This window comes from Harpia harpyja, chromosome 9, assembly GCF_026419915.1.
Source record: "Harpia harpyja isolate bHarHar1 chromosome 9, bHarHar1 primary haplotype, whole genome shotgun sequence".
Classification (NCBI taxonomy): Eukaryota; Metazoa; Chordata; class Aves; order Accipitriformes; family Accipitridae; genus Harpia; species Harpia harpyja.
This window is the reverse complement of record NC_068948.1, coordinates 5501856-5516980: the sequence shown is the minus strand read 5'-3', so window position 1 is coordinate 5516980 and position 15125 is coordinate 5501856. Positions and strand designations below refer to the sequence as shown.

General features: G+C 38.7%; 1 protein-coding gene across 2 annotated transcripts in view; it reads left to right on the top strand.

Annotated features, from left to right (window-relative positions):
- PLCG2 (phospholipase C gamma 2) overlaps positions 1-15125 on the top strand; it is a 67733-nt gene that overhangs the window by 20864 nt on the left and 31744 nt on the right. Inside the window, exons 3-11 of one of the 2 annotated variants that reach the window (XM_052796226.1) lie at positions 731-871; positions 3527-3620; positions 5128-5175; positions 9385-9469; positions 10220-10303; positions 11755-11798; positions 12976-13048; positions 14064-14165; positions 14313-14431. In XM_052796226.1, coding sequence (XP_052652186.1) covers positions 731-871; positions 3527-3620; positions 5128-5175; positions 9385-9469; positions 10220-10303; positions 11755-11798; positions 12976-13048; positions 14064-14165; positions 14313-14431 — 790 coding nt within the window. Of the gene's footprint in view, positions 1-730; positions 872-3526; positions 3621-5127; positions 5176-8672; positions 8920-9384; positions 9470-10219; positions 10304-11754; positions 11799-12975; positions 13049-14063; positions 14166-14312; positions 14432-15125 lie in introns of those variants that run through there. The other variant, XM_052796228.1, reaches the window with a different exon arrangement.

Here is a 15125-nt window from a genome sequence, read left to right as displayed (position 1 = left end):
CCATGTAGCAAGGGTTTGATAAAAAGGGAGCCGACTTGAGAAAATGTGTGCTTGTGCGTGTTCCTATTCTGCTATGCTCTGATGTGTACCTGTGTTCTGTAGAAAGCAGCAAGTTGAAAGGGATAAACCAGTTTATGTTAAATGACAGAGATCTCTTTGGAGTTGACCAGGAAAAAACTCACAAACATTTTAATTATTAGGCTGGATTTTCTCTTTATATTCTTTAAATATTTTTCTTACAAGTGCCAGTGACTATACTAGCTTACAAGGTTAGCTGACTATCTAAGATCTGATGCATAATTTTTAGGTGGGTAAGCTAGAAGTTGTATCTTTTCTTTTTTGTCTCTGAACGTTGTCATGGCAATTGGAAATGTCTTGCTTAGAGTAAATGCCATTTGTGAAATCATGTGTTCTGTAACCTAAAGGGGCTATGTGTATACACTTTGTCCATGGATAATCAGTGATAGTGAAATGATAAAAATACGACAAGTTATTTTTCTTCTTCTTCTTCTTTCTCCTTCTCTACTGTTGTCTGTTAGTAATATGTTTAGTTGTGGATTCGTGGATTGCAAGCTGGTGCAATTTGCATGTCTTGCCCAATAAAGATCTCTAAGTTTATATATATAGATATTTTATATACATATGCATGCTTTGAGTTGTTCATCTGATTGTTTCAGGCTCTGCGCGAATATAGGTGCAGTTGTACTGACTGAATGTTGTTTCCTTTCAGTGGATCTGATGGAAATAAAAGAAATTCGCCCAGGAAAGAATTCAAAGGACTTTGAGCGTTGCAAAGCAAAACAAAGAGAAGAACACTGCTTTACTATTTTTTATGGTACCCAGTTTGTCCTCAACACCTTAAGCTTAGCAGGTACTTTTTTCTTCTTTGTTTCTTCTTTAAACTTACCGATTGAACAAATCAAATACATTGATGGAACAGTAATGCAAAGAATACTGTGGTTTTGCCTTCCGCAGTTCAGGAGTGCACCAGATGTTTAAAATCTGGAGATAGGCCTTTTACTCGGCCATTTGTGTGTGTGAACTGCTGCATTTGTAATGTTTTGCTTTCAAATAGTGTATCGTGTGAATGTAGTTTCTGATTTGCTCAATCTTTTTTAGCAAGGTAGACTTTTGCTGGTTAAATATCTCTAGTAAGGTTTTCAACACAGAAGAGCAGAGGTGACATTGTCCTCTTTAAAGTCAGCACAGGATTTGCTGTTGTCTTCAGTGTGGCCAGAATATTGCCCTGGCATTTTTAGTCTGGGCCAAATGATTCTGGAAACAATAGCCATGAAGTGTTAGACTACAGCTGTATCACAGAAACTTTCCTATCACCTATGAGCAATTGCAGACTAATTTGGAAAAATGAAGTTCTAGTTTGAGTTACATATGTGCATGTCACCTGATAATACTAAACCTCTTCTAAAGAAGTACTAGGGGACCGTAAATAAAATTCAAAGGTGATAAATTGAAAATTAAGAGATCCATGTGAAACAGAGGGACGTTGTATGCTGTATCTATGGAAAGGGTTGGGGCATGTCTTATTTCAGGTGAGATTATCCAGGGTCGCAAAACTAAAGATTCTGAAATGAAAAGGGATATAAATTCTTACAGTGCAGGCTGAATACAGTTTCTAACTAGTCAAGTTTACAAAGAAATTTCAGTTCTAAGGAGTTTGTGATGGATGCTTTGTTTAGAATCATACAGATGATTTATTTGGAGTGGTAGTTCTCTCTGTCCTGTGCAGGAACACGCTTGTCCATTTAAATCATTAAATTCATTGCAAAATCTTAATGGGAGAAAAGGGGAATGCTTTGTAAGCATTTTAATGCTAACAGTAGCTTTTTTTTAAAATGGAATTAATTGCTTATAGATTGCAGTACTAAAACCAGTTTTTTTGCAGTCTGATGCACTGGAAATTAAAGACTGCTTGTGACTAATCCATTGTTTGTAGGCTTTTAACTTTAAATAAGTTTTACCATTGTTGGCTGAAGTCTGTGAAAATTTTGAGTAAGTGGCTGTGCTTAAGTGCAGCTGTGCCAGGTACTTCTGATTGATTTCCTCTGACAACCCCCCCATCCCTCCTCCATGGCAGTTCTCAAAACCAGGCCTCTGCCAATACTTTGAAAACACTTGGTACCATGAGATACGTTGCCATAATGCTGAACTGCAGAACAACATGATACAACTTTAAATTAAAGGGAAAATCCTTTTCCTTGTTAAAATGCTTTGTTGTGGTTTCTTAAAACAATATAAAATAATTGTTACTTAAAGGGAATGGTAGCTGTCATAAAGGGCAGAATTGTCTTGGGGGAAGAATTGGTTTGGCAGTAGTGGGTGTTCTTTCCGAAATTGTAACTAATTGAAAGACATTTCCGTGGGGAGCTGAGGCTGGGCTCTAGCTGCATCCTTGGGGAGATAAAGCATTGTTTGAAAGTATGTTTAAATAAAATGTAATCTTCATCTTTTGAGAAACTGTTTTTCTTTGAAGGCAGTTAAAAGAATTTGCACAGATTACAGCTCCTGTGTGAAAATAATTTTTCAGAACTGGTTTAATTGAAGAATGCCTTCATGAAATTTCAGAACCAGCATGCTAAAGCAAATGGACTTTGCCCAACTGAAGGCTGTAATGGTAGCATCTAATCTAAGGCCCAAAAAATTGGTTTCAGCTTAACCAGTATTCCCTAGGGAAGGCTGCACCCAGCACGCAATTCATCATCTTGCTTCTGTTGGGTTGAAGCATTACCAAATGCGATCATGTTAAATGATGTGGAGGACTCTTCTGGTTTGGGAAATAGAAAGGCAAACTACATTTAAAACAAAACAGGACAATGATAAACCAATTTGTAAGGTTGGGAGGAAGGTGTACCTGGCTTTTAGTGTTAAGCTGCGTAAGGAATTTTAGACCTTGTTTTAACTTGTATTAAAATGTGTTCTGTATAAGCTACATCAGTTTTGTACATTGCTCCCTTCCTGTTCCTCTTGCCTAAGTCTAGTCTGGAACAATCTGTGTTCAGAGGCATGGTTAGGACAGACAGGAGGTGGTTATGTCCATCAAAAGCCAGTACTTCACAATTTTCTTGTAGGTTGGTTGGAATATAAGGAACTAGCTTTATGCTGTAACACACTGAGTTCTTTTGTCTGTGTGCTTCAAGTTGCTCTAGATGTAGGACCCTGGAGTTTTGCTACTTTGGAGATAGAAGGTAAGAAAAAGAATTTTAGTTGTGCTACTACAAGAACTCAGCAGTAGTATCATAGTCTTTCTGCTGAGATACTGAAACTTGCCTACCCTGATAAGCAGACTTCTAAAAGGAGATATTTTTTGACAGAGCTTCCAGAATTAACCCTTCCACCCCCAAATTTATGCTGGTTTTTATTAGTTTTACTACTAGCAACATGAAGCTATGCAAAGAGAAAGGTTAATCAGCAGCTTTGTATAGTAGGGTTTATCTAAACATCACAAGTTATGTCTTAGTTTTGTGTTGCTTTTTTTCTGATGCTTCTCATAGCATATTATTTTTTTCAGCTGACTCTAAAGATGATGCTGATAAATGGTTGTGTGGCTTGAATATCTTGTATCAAGAGGTCATGAGTGCTCCCACACCTGCAATCACAGAGAGGTATGTGGACATACTTTCACTTTGTGAGTCTTGATGTTTCCTTGGAATTGAAAGTGGAAAATCTGAAAGAAATTTTTAAGGTGCAACAAGTGGTGCCTGCCAGTTACCTTAAGAACAACTACTCTCAAGTTAGTGTGTGATACAGAACGCTCATGTGGAAATTCTCCATGTCTGTTTATCTGTATACATGTTCTGGAATCGCACTCTGCTGCATCCACTAATGTGGACTTGCAGTTTACCTTGTTCTGTATACCAAAATGAAACCAAACCAAAAATGTTAATCTTAATGAGATCACAAGAACATTTGGTGTAAGTGTGCATTGACTTCTTGAAAAAGTCAAATGTCTTATGCAATCACAGTAGGCTTGCTCTAGTAGATGTCCACGTGCCCTGTGTCCCAATAATTCTGAGGTGTGCTTTTGTGGTTTCTCCTTTTTATTGGATTGCATTATATGGCGATGTGATCAGCTGTCTTGGAGAGCCAGGCTGAAAATGAACATTTTTAAGGTTTACTTTTTAGCAGCCAGCCATATGATGGTGAAACTGCACCCTTAATGCTTCTGAGGATGTTGCACGCGAAACTACTCATGCTCAGAATGCCAGTTTTGTTGACAAGCTGTTAACGCTGTCTCTGTACCTGATTGCTTTTCATCACTGCTGACAGTTTTGTTTGCGGTCACTGCTTTTACCTGTTGTGAGGATATACCCTGTCCTCACTTGCTACCTGACGAAATTGTGGTTTTGACATTGATGTTGTCTTTACCTACTTGCTGCTCCGGTTGGGCACAAAGTATTCTTATATATTCTTATCTATTGTATGGTATTGCAGTGAGCTGCTATACAAAGTGCTGCTGGGTTCCAGGCTATGTTTGTGCAGCAGAGTGATTCCCATAGAGACTGAGGATAATCTTTATAATGACATGCTGTGTTCATCCTTTAGATGTACAAAATTGCATGTGTATATATTTACTATTAATGCTGCTAATAGTATTTTGCTGTGCACCTAAAACTGACATGCACTCTAACGAGGATTTTCTTTAAAATTCTCTAAACTCCTCTCCCTCCCCCCTAATTTTTCATTGTTATGCATCTAACAGATCTTTGAGCCAGCAGCCTCAGCTGGCGTAAATCATTGACTTGATGGAGTTACTCTCGTTTAGATTAGCTGAAGTTTTGGCTCACTTTATTGACTTATATTTTTTACAGCTTCTGGTTGCTCATTCTTTTCTGTCCTGCCCGCCCTTCCCCTTCCTGTGTTGTTTATGTGGCTTTAAAATGCAGTATTAAGCAGCAGAAAAGTAAATATTTACAAATACAGTTATTAAATTGGCTGAATCCTTAGATGCTGCACTGGAAATGTTTTTGCTTTATTAAAAAAGATGTATCTTATGACTTTTAAATATTTTTATTGAATTTCATGTGTGGATTTTGATATTTCATTGGCCGTGTTTTCTTTATAATTCTTAGATTAAACCTTTTTTTTTTTTTTTTCCTACTTTTCCACAAGCTGGCTGAGAAAGCAGATCTATTCTGTTGATCAAACTAGAAGAAATAGGTAAGAAACTCTCTCTTTGTTCAGTTTGTTTTTAGTGAACTTTTGTTGGAGATTCTAACATGCAATGGAAATAAATAAATCTTGGTCCAAGATGTGAAATATGAGACCCCTGGAAATGGCATTTGCTCTTGCTTTAACAACTTCAGTTTTGCCTTTTGCTAAACACCACGTGTTTGTAGCACTCACACATATTTGTGTTCGTGGTATAATGAGGAAGCAAATGATGAAAAATAAATAGTTTTGCTTTTAGCCTGGAATTACCCTGCCAGAATGAGAAAAGGGAGTTGTCTTCTTCCAGTCTTACTGTAAAAATTCAGCTCAGCTGTGCAGGTATGTTAGGTTGCTTGCTTTATAAAGGTCTTTACCCTTTCATAGCCAAGTTGGAGCCCAGCAGCTTGGACTGTATAACCCACTGTGAGCTTTCCTGTGCAGTTATGCCACCAGTTCTTCCTTCATTGCTGAAGCATGTTTGCATTGGAGTGACTACACTCTGAAGTAGACAGACCAGAAGCAGCTTTTAAAAACTTGTTTGGGCATTTGTAACAGTGAAGCTCATAAGCAGAGTTCAACATGGGCTGCTAAAGATCCAGGGCAGATGTTTAAGTGATTAGCCTTCCCTTGTTTCACTCCTGATGGGGCCTGAACATGGCTAGTATGTGTGGTATCTAGTTTGAAACTAGTCACAGCAGCAGTGTCAGATATATCCAGAGATAGGGTTGTCCCAGCAATAACATGAATTCTTTCCTGCAGGAGTCAGAGCTATGAGGAGAACAGAACAGAATATTAAGAGGAAGAGGAGATAACAGAGATACCTGAGGATATTAGGGGAGAGGAGGAGGACGACTACTGGTATGATAGGGTAGTACCATGTGAAACAGTTACTTTAACAGTGGGAAACAGAAGATACTCTTGAGGATAGATATAGAAGGAAGCCAAGTTAATGGTTTAGAGTAAGGGCAAAATCCTTCTTTTTTTTTTTAAGCAATTCGCCTGGCTACATGGGCTTGTCTCTTTGCCACATACTCGAATAGGCCAAAGCCAAATAATCACCTCTGACCTGGTGCTTCTCATGTGAAAGAAGTCCCATGGGTTGTAGCTCTCAGTGTGCTGTGTGGCTTCCTATGTTTGAGTTTCACTAGTTCATTTCAGGTCCATGTGTGATGTGGGTTTGTAGCTTTTGCACAGCAAAGAGGACTTTTTTTTTAAAACTTAATTCAGCTGCATACCTCTCCTTAGAGTTGCCAGAAATCATGTGACACTGAGAAGAATGTTAACCCTTCCTCCCCCATGTCTATTGCTTTACTATGGTTTTGCTCTTTGTCTGGAACATGCATTTTATTCTAAGGTGTAATTCAGTGTAGAAAAGTACATGCGTTTCCTCTCATTTAGGCTTTTTCCTAAAAGAAAAATAAAGTGTGGTGTTTCATTGTGTGAATGGGACTGTGTTATTGCAGGAAATAACGCCATTCTGCCAACAGCCTGTGGCATTGTGCAGCTGGCTTCAGTGTGAGCTGAGATGCAATTTCAAAATGGTGTTTCCTAAGCTGGCTGGAGTGGTGAAGGGGAAAGTACCATCCTTTACTGGATATTGGCTTATACCTCGTGATGTATTTTGAAAAACTAGACCTGCAATGGGGATATGTTGGCAGGTATCATGAAGCAAAAGCAAATGTTAGGATGAAGAAGCTGTGGCTGACGGTATGTGTCTGCTGAAGGGATTTCATTTGTTGCTTTAGGGTTCTTTCACTACGAGGCAGTCTGGTTAAGACCAAGGGGACTTGCACTGTGGAGAGGGCAGTTTTTCATTCTCTTGATAGATGATTCATGCTTTTAGAAAAATTCAGGAAAGGAGTTTGGACTGAGTTTCATTGTGTTTAGTGTTGCAGTTTCTAGGGAGGTTAATTGTAAAGGTTAGGCTTCCAGGCAAGTCCTGTTTCACAGGCTGAGTTTTTTCCAGTGGTAATGAAGTCCCAGCTCTTTGTTTTGGCTTGCACTTGTCTGGCCAGAGGAAATTGCTTGTGCTTGGTGTTTAGGGTACAAATGGAGTGCTCGTTCTTGCTCCTAAAAGTAGTGTTTTTTTCCAGAGGTCTGGCGACAAGGCGGAAAGCCAGGAATTTCCTGAGTTCTAATCTGGCTTTGGCATGGACTTTGGCTAAGTTCCTTCTTGCTTTGCCTCTTTCCCTCTCTACACAATGGAGATGAGAATACCTCACAGGATAGCTGCTTGTATGGACACTGTAGAATAGAAGTGTTACTTTCTTCTAGGCGCTAATTGTTTTTGTTGCTTTCAAGTGACTCTGTTCTGACCCTGTCTTTGCAGAAAGTTAATGGCTTATGAATTGCACTGTAGGTCAAGACAGAATACGTTAGCCTTGTTTTCTTGGGTACTGTTGGTGTTGCATTAATGTTTTGTGGGCATTGGCAGTAGGAACCACGGATCTTGTGCCTGCGTTCTCTTGACTCTTCCCTGCTTCCTTTTGCTGCCATAGATTCCCCTCATCTTCCACTCTAGGACTTGTCCCTGTTCCCTTCACATGTCCCACTGTAATGCTGTGTCTTTCTCGTCGAGACCTCATGTCAGTGCCTACCCAGAATACCCAGAGTTTGAGACTCTGTCCTAGAACATGTGACCTAATTTCTGTTCTTTGCTATCCAAAGACAAGTTGAAGAGCAGGTGACTGAAATGGGGCTACAGGAGACGGCTGAGTTGGTGTACTGGCTTGGTGCTGCTGAATGGATGAAGTCTCACTCTTTTCTTTTCCTCTACCATCTCTACATGCTGGTAATCGGGCACTCCAGCCCCTTTTCCTTACTCTGTCTGTGACACTGACCTGGGCATGAGGCGAGCTGGGTGACTTCGTCAAGCCAGCGGAAAACGTGTTCTCGCTCTTTCTCAGCCACATAGTTTTCTGCTTGCCTAACAAGTTGAATCAGGTTGGCAGAAGGTTTGATCATCACAGCTGGCGTATGGAAGCAGTGGGACCATAGCAACAGGAGAACAGAGTGGGGCACAAGGAGAGGAGTTGGGGTTGCTTCTTGTAACATTTAAGCATTTGGACACCCAGGTCTTTTAGAAATTGCCTGTCTATCTGTTCATACAGGAGTTACAGTAGCATTCCCTTACCTCCTATTTCTGTTTTGATGATATAGTAAATATTGTGAGCTGCTCTGAGCTTGCAGTGAAGGATGCTATGACAGCGGCACCTAGGACGCTGGAATAAAATTTGAGGTTGATGAGAAAACTGGAAGATGTGAAGGAAATTGAGGTTTTCGAAATAAGCTATTCACAGGTTTTTCTAATACAAGATCTTCCTTCAACAGAAGAATTTTGATGTATACATCATACATGATTTGATGTATGGCCACAAAGTATTTGTGGCCAGAAAGCATTGCAGTGATTAATAAATTTAGTTGTGTATATAAGTATTGCTTAAATAGTTGGTGTATGTAAGCACTGTGTTGCTTAAAATCTGAAACAAGTATGTCTTATTTGAAAGGTCTTGCTGTTACCTGGAAAACTTTGTTTTTTGAACTGTTGCTGGTATATCACTGGACATGCTGAAACTCTGTAAAAAGGGTCAGCAAGTCTCTGTAAATGGATCTGGGAGGCAATCCTCTCTGGGAAGACTTGGTTGTGAGAGGAGGATGAGGTCATGTTCAGATGTTGCAGAAGGGGACAGTCTTGCTGCTGCAAATCAATTTTACCATCCAAGTGAATAACAGCTGGAGAAAAAGGTTATAATGGTAATGAAAACGGGAGCTTTTTATTTTCTGTTTCTGCTCATCTGTTTGGTATATCCTTTGTATAATATTTTCTGTGTCTATATTCTAGTTTCAGTGGGACTGGAACAATGGAAGAAAGGCTGCAGTTCATCTGACCATGTATAAACATCTACATTTGAGCTGATTGTCTAGATCTGATTAATTGTTGATGGAGAGAAATGGGTGTCTCTGCAGCATGGTTCTTTTCATCCTAATATGGATGCCCAAATTAGTTGAAATGCCTATTTCTCCCCACGAACTAGGAAGCTTGCTCACACGTAGGTGTTAGGTTTATAGAAGTTTACAGTTATGCGAGATGAGCCCTTCCCAAAATGTTTCAATAGTCACATTTTTGTGTTGATAGAAAATATATTAGTAGCTGACTAGATATAGCAGAACCGTGGAGTTTTTGCTATCTTGTTTTTTTTTCCCTTCTTTTTTTCCCAGTATCAGTCTTAGAGAGCTGAAAACCGTCCTTCCCCAAGTAAACTTCAAAGTGAGCAGCATGAAGTTCTTGAAGGATAAATTTGCGGTAATTACCGGATAACTTATGTTTGGTATTATCTGATAGGTGTTCTTATTTCTTTTCAGGATACTGCCTATATTTTTGCTTCTTACCATGTACAGTTAAATAAATTATATTGGTTAATTCCTCAGCTTGGCTTTGCTTGTATCTAAGGCTATAAGAAAATATAGACATAAATGTTCCTTCCTTTCATTGTACGATTGACCAAAGCCAACACTGGGTTTTGAGCTCCAGTGCTGACACTGTGCAAGTGCATAGGAAACTCTTTTATCTTTAAGATAATATATAAGAAAAAGGATTTTTTTGCAATATGATCAAGTAATAACCTCTTCATGCCAGCTTGTGCTAACATTAATAACTTCTGAAGGTCACTTCCATTCCTACAGGAATTTTAAATATCCCCACCTTTTCCTGCTTTCCAACTCTCCACCCTTAAAGCATACATTCTTGCTTCTGTTGCTCCAGCTAACAATGACTAAATGAGGCACTACTTCACTCTCAGTAACATAGTGGAAATGGAGTCAGTGTACAAAATGCAAGGCCAAAGATGTGGACTAGGAGCACTATGTCACAAACCAAGAACCTATTTAGTTGTTTGTATTCTTAAATAAATAAATTTTCAAAATTCCAAGTGGTTAAAACAAATGAAGTTGGGGTAGAACAGAATGCCTGAGAGGGTGGCAGCTGGAGTAAGAGTAACTTGTTTGCTGTGCAAATGCAGTTCAGGGAATTCTAAATTGCTACTTTCTGTTGTAGGAAATAGGCGCTCACAAGGAAGAGCTTAGTTTTGAACAATTTCATTTGTTCTACAAGAAAATCATGTTTGAACAACAGAAATCGGTAAGCTTTTTCATAATTAGTCTTCATATTGTTAAACTGCTTGATCAGAATAGAGTGAATGCTGATTATTTTTTTGTTTCTGTTTGTTAGTAATTTTCTTTTTTCCCCATTCTTGTAACAGAAAAAGGGTATAGTACTGTATTTGATGTGTAGATGACAGTTACCATCAGCAGTTGGCTTAAGAAGATGAATAAGTCATTAATGTTGCTGCTTGTGTGTTGGTAGTAGAGATGTGCACAGATATAATGGGGTTCCTAGGAAGAACTTTTCTTGTGAGTTTGTTCAGGCTGTAGAATGTCTTTTCATTAGGCTTGGCTGATCTTTTTAGTGACAGGAGCAAGGTTTTTCCATGTATTATTCTTTTATTGCTAAGAACGTTCTGTAAATCACAAGGATGTATCCTGAGCATCAAATAACAGTTATTGTTCTCATGGTCTCTCATGCTTGGAGATTACCAGTGGTGATTCCACTACAAGACATGTGTCAGACAGTCCTTGGGAGGCATGAATGCAGTGGAATTACATTTTAGCTAATTTATATGGGCAGCTGCCTGACTACTGTTTCCATGTCTTCATTGCACAGATTCATGAAGCTGGTGGAAACTGCATACATTTAGTGACTCTGAAAGTTAGGAACCCTTTAAAACTGTGTAAAAACACATAATTTGAAATAAGTTGCATGTCTTTGTTGATGACATGCTTATTGTTGATTCAACTTGCAGTTGCTAAAATAGAAGCTTTGATAGTCAAAGTCAGTGCTGTTTCTTTTGGCACTGGAGCTTTCTTGTGCTGTTTAAAAGTGATGCTGAAATTATTGTGAAGTAATAAAGAATCTCCATCTACTGACAGGGTTTTAGTTTTGGCTGTGAAAGTCTAGTTAATTAGCTTGAGCAGAAAGCTGAAGAGTAAAACACAGAATAAGGAGGCTATCTGACTTCCTTAAACTCTTGTTATCGCCCCTCGTGGATCATTTCAAAGAAACTCCTCAGTTTGCTCAACAACTGCTTTGTGTCAGTTGATAAGTTTCCTGTGATCTGTAACTATGCTGTGCCAAGCTGGAAGCAATTTAGGTATTATATTCACATGAATATATGTGATGGATGATACGTAATTCCAGTTTTTCTGGGACATCAAACAGTAAAAGCTTCCCAGAAACTTGACTGATTGTGTGTATAAGGTGCATTATCAATAGAAAGTTTTTTGCCTGAGAATTGCGTGTGTTCACACTGAAAGGCCTGAAGTAGTGTTGCCAGCCTTGGCAGTATGTTTTTTCTTATGCGTTTAATTAAAATGTGTCTTACCAACTTGTATGCAGCTTCTCTAGAGCAGACAGGCATATATTTCCCCTTCCCAAACCAATGGACATTATTAGATGGAATTAGATAGAAAATTGCGTATTCTTTTATTATTCATCTTTTTCCCCTTTTTTGTGTTTGTTTTTTTTGTTTTAAGATTCTTGATGAATTCAAAAAGGATTCCTCTGTGTTCATTCTTGGGTGAGACTCTTAATTTGTATTATTTTTCCACATTTCTGTATAGTTGTAGTGCTATAAGATTGTTTTTTAATTACATCACTGTTTTTTTGTTCTGATGCTTTAGTAAGTGAAATGATACATCTTTTTGCATTCAGAAAGGTGAACTTACTATGGAAATAAGTCCTGAATATAATTTGATAAATGTTTTTTACTTTCTGACTACAAAAATGGTATGGACTTGAACAAACAAAGTCACCTATCCTCTGATTTTACTAAGAGCTGAACAGAGCTATGGAAGGACAATTTGGTGGAGAAATTTTAACTTCATTCTAGAGGGTGGTGTGGTGCACAGGTTTTGCCTAGTCTTGAGCAGAGTGCTGATAGTGACAGTTTCTGCATCTTTTGCTTGGTGGACTTGAAAATCTAAATAAGATGTGTACAGCATGAAAAAGGAGGTCACAGGCATTACTAACATTTTGACTGTGAATTAAACCAGTTTATCTTGGTTTTGAATATTACACTAACAGATTAAGGAAGTTACTTAAAAAGTTTGCTCTGAGTGTACTGCGTACTTCCTTAGCCCTTGATCATGTCATATGAATTTAACTTCATGAGACTGCTTAAAAGCACAGATTTATCAAGGGTGGGTAGCTTATAAATACCTTATTGGTATCAGATGATGCGGCATTTGTGCTCTACAAAGGGGAAGGCAGTTGGGCTGCTTTTTCTTGATGCAGCTCCATCTCGCCTCCTTTTTCAGGAGGTTTTGATCTATCACAGTAGATCATCTGAATAATACATGGAAGGAGTTATTTGTGGAAGTGTGGCTCTATGATAATGTAAAAGAACAGTGTCTCTGTATGCCTCAACTAAACTTAACAACACCCCTGTCAAGTGAATGCTGCTCATTTGCTATAAAGCAATGAGCACAGATTTGGTACTTTTCCCAATGAATCACTATCAAAAGTACATCAGGGATCCAGGAAGCTTTATTTAAAGGCTCAAAGTACATTAATTAGATAATACATTATTACAAGCCTAATCTAAATTCCATTGAAGTTATAAAACATTTCTTGGTGGTGGCAGCACATTTATACTGTAAATCCAAGATACAAATCCATCTCATTTTCTGCTATAATATCTGGTGACACTTGCTCTCTCATTTCTTTAGCTTCACTTTCCCTTTCTTTTTTTTAAGAAATACTGACCGTCCAGACGCTTCAGCAGTTCATCTCCATGACTTTCAGAGATTCCTGCTACATGAGCAGCAGGTGGGAAATTCTGAGTTCTTTTTCTTGAGGTTGTCTCACAGAATTCTATGCTCATTAAAAAGAAAAGTGATGTGTCATAGAATATGATTGATGTCAGCTGTGATACTAGGCCTTGGAAAGATTCCTCCTCCTTTGTTGCCATTGAAGTTCACAAGAACTATTATTTTTCATCTATATAAAGACTCTGAAGGTGCACCAGAGGACGAGAAGGGAGACAAAGTAAATAAGGTTTTAACAGGTCTCCATGTAGTCATGTAGATAAACAGACAAGGTTAGAAATAAACACTGGTTGTATGTCAAAGATGATAGCCTGGCCTAGTTACAGCTGTCATCTTAGGTACATCTGGGGGTAATGCCTTGGCCATGGCTCCATTTTAGCAGCTCTTACATAAAAAGCTGAACTGACTGCCTGCATTCAAGTCAAAGGTAATTTTCTGTTGAATGAAGCCAGTTCAATGTCCCATACCAGCAAGCAGATAAGGATAGAGGCAGGGATTGGAACCGTGTCTTCGTGGTCTTCTATAATGTTATTTAGCACAGACACCATGGGAAAAAATTGTGCGATATTTGCTAGGCACTGCTAAGCTCCAGGTTTGCAAATATGATTGAAAAGTGAGACCTGCACTTCCTGTATAAGCTTGCTACTTTCTTTTTCTCCCTATTTCACTGTGTTAAAAGGATGTTCAGATTGCACTTAGAAATGAGAGAGATTATAGTTAAGGCATGTCCTTCAAGGAGGCCAGCTTTTTTCTGTGCATATATGTGCATACGTAGTATGTATCTTGTGGGCCTCCAATCTATATGAAGGTACTGAGATGGAGATCTTTTTCGCCTTTAGACATCATAGAAGAAACTCTTAAGATATATGGGTACAATAAAATATATTGACAGTAAACTAGCCGTATGGGAGAGAAGTAAATCACATTTGTAGGTCTCTCTGTTCCTTATTTGATTTTATGTAGAATAACACCACTTCTAAAGTTTTTTTTTTCTACTGTATTATTATTATCTGAAGGAATCTTGGGCACAAGATCTCAGTAAAGTCCGAGAACGAATGACGAAGTTTATTGATGACACTATGAGAGAAACTGCTGAACCGTTCCTCTTTGTTGATGAGGTAAGATAATGATACTTTTCAGTAGTTCCTTGTGGACTTTTTTCTTTCAGCGCTAGTTCCTAGTTTGTTAATTGGATGGCAGATCCTCTGGGTTTTAGTCTTGTATGGTAAAAGCATTTAAATTCAGTCTCTCTCTTTGTATTGTAGTTCCTCACTTACCTTTTTGCAAAAGAAAACAGTATTTGGGATGAGAAATATGATTCAATAGATGCGCAGGACATGAATAATCCTTTGTCCCACTACTGGATTTCTTCCTCTCATAACACGTAAGTTACCAAAAGTCGCATTGTCTATCCCTGTTCAAACAGACCTAGCACCTGTTAGGAGAAAGTAATACTTCAAAATTATGCCAGAAATATACTGCATGGATGTGTGAAACCTTCCTAAAATGTGATGTAAATGTGGCAAACACAGTTTGTGGGACTCCTTTTTCCCCTTCTCTTAAGATCTTAGAGGTTTTGAGATACAACTGAGCTCAGCTGCCAGAAAACCCAAACCCTGAATCCTGCTAGAAAATTAAAAAGAAGTCTTGAGTGGAGACTGTTCCAGCCTCTCTGCTTTCAGAAATTAAAGTTATAGAAGGAGCTTCCATTTTTCCATGCACCAATAGCCTCGTTGAGCTAGTGTCAGCATTAACTGTACCTGAACATAAGAATGCCATAAGGATCCCACTTGCCCTGTGGGAAAATCCCATACAGTTACTGTGATCTGAAGGGCAGTGGATTTGTTGCCTTGGGAAAGGAGGCAGTGATGTGCACTATAGATAGATACTCTGACAGTTTACAGTGTCACAAAGTGGAAAAGATTTGGTCCTGAGCTGGAAAGGAATATGGGGACCTTAAATTAGCACATCTACTGATCAGGATGTGGCTACTCATGGTCTTTGCCTGGGTGACAAGGATTAGAGCAGGCAAAGGTGCTTGAGGCAGAGGAAGACTGCAGTTTGCTATCCATGCTCTT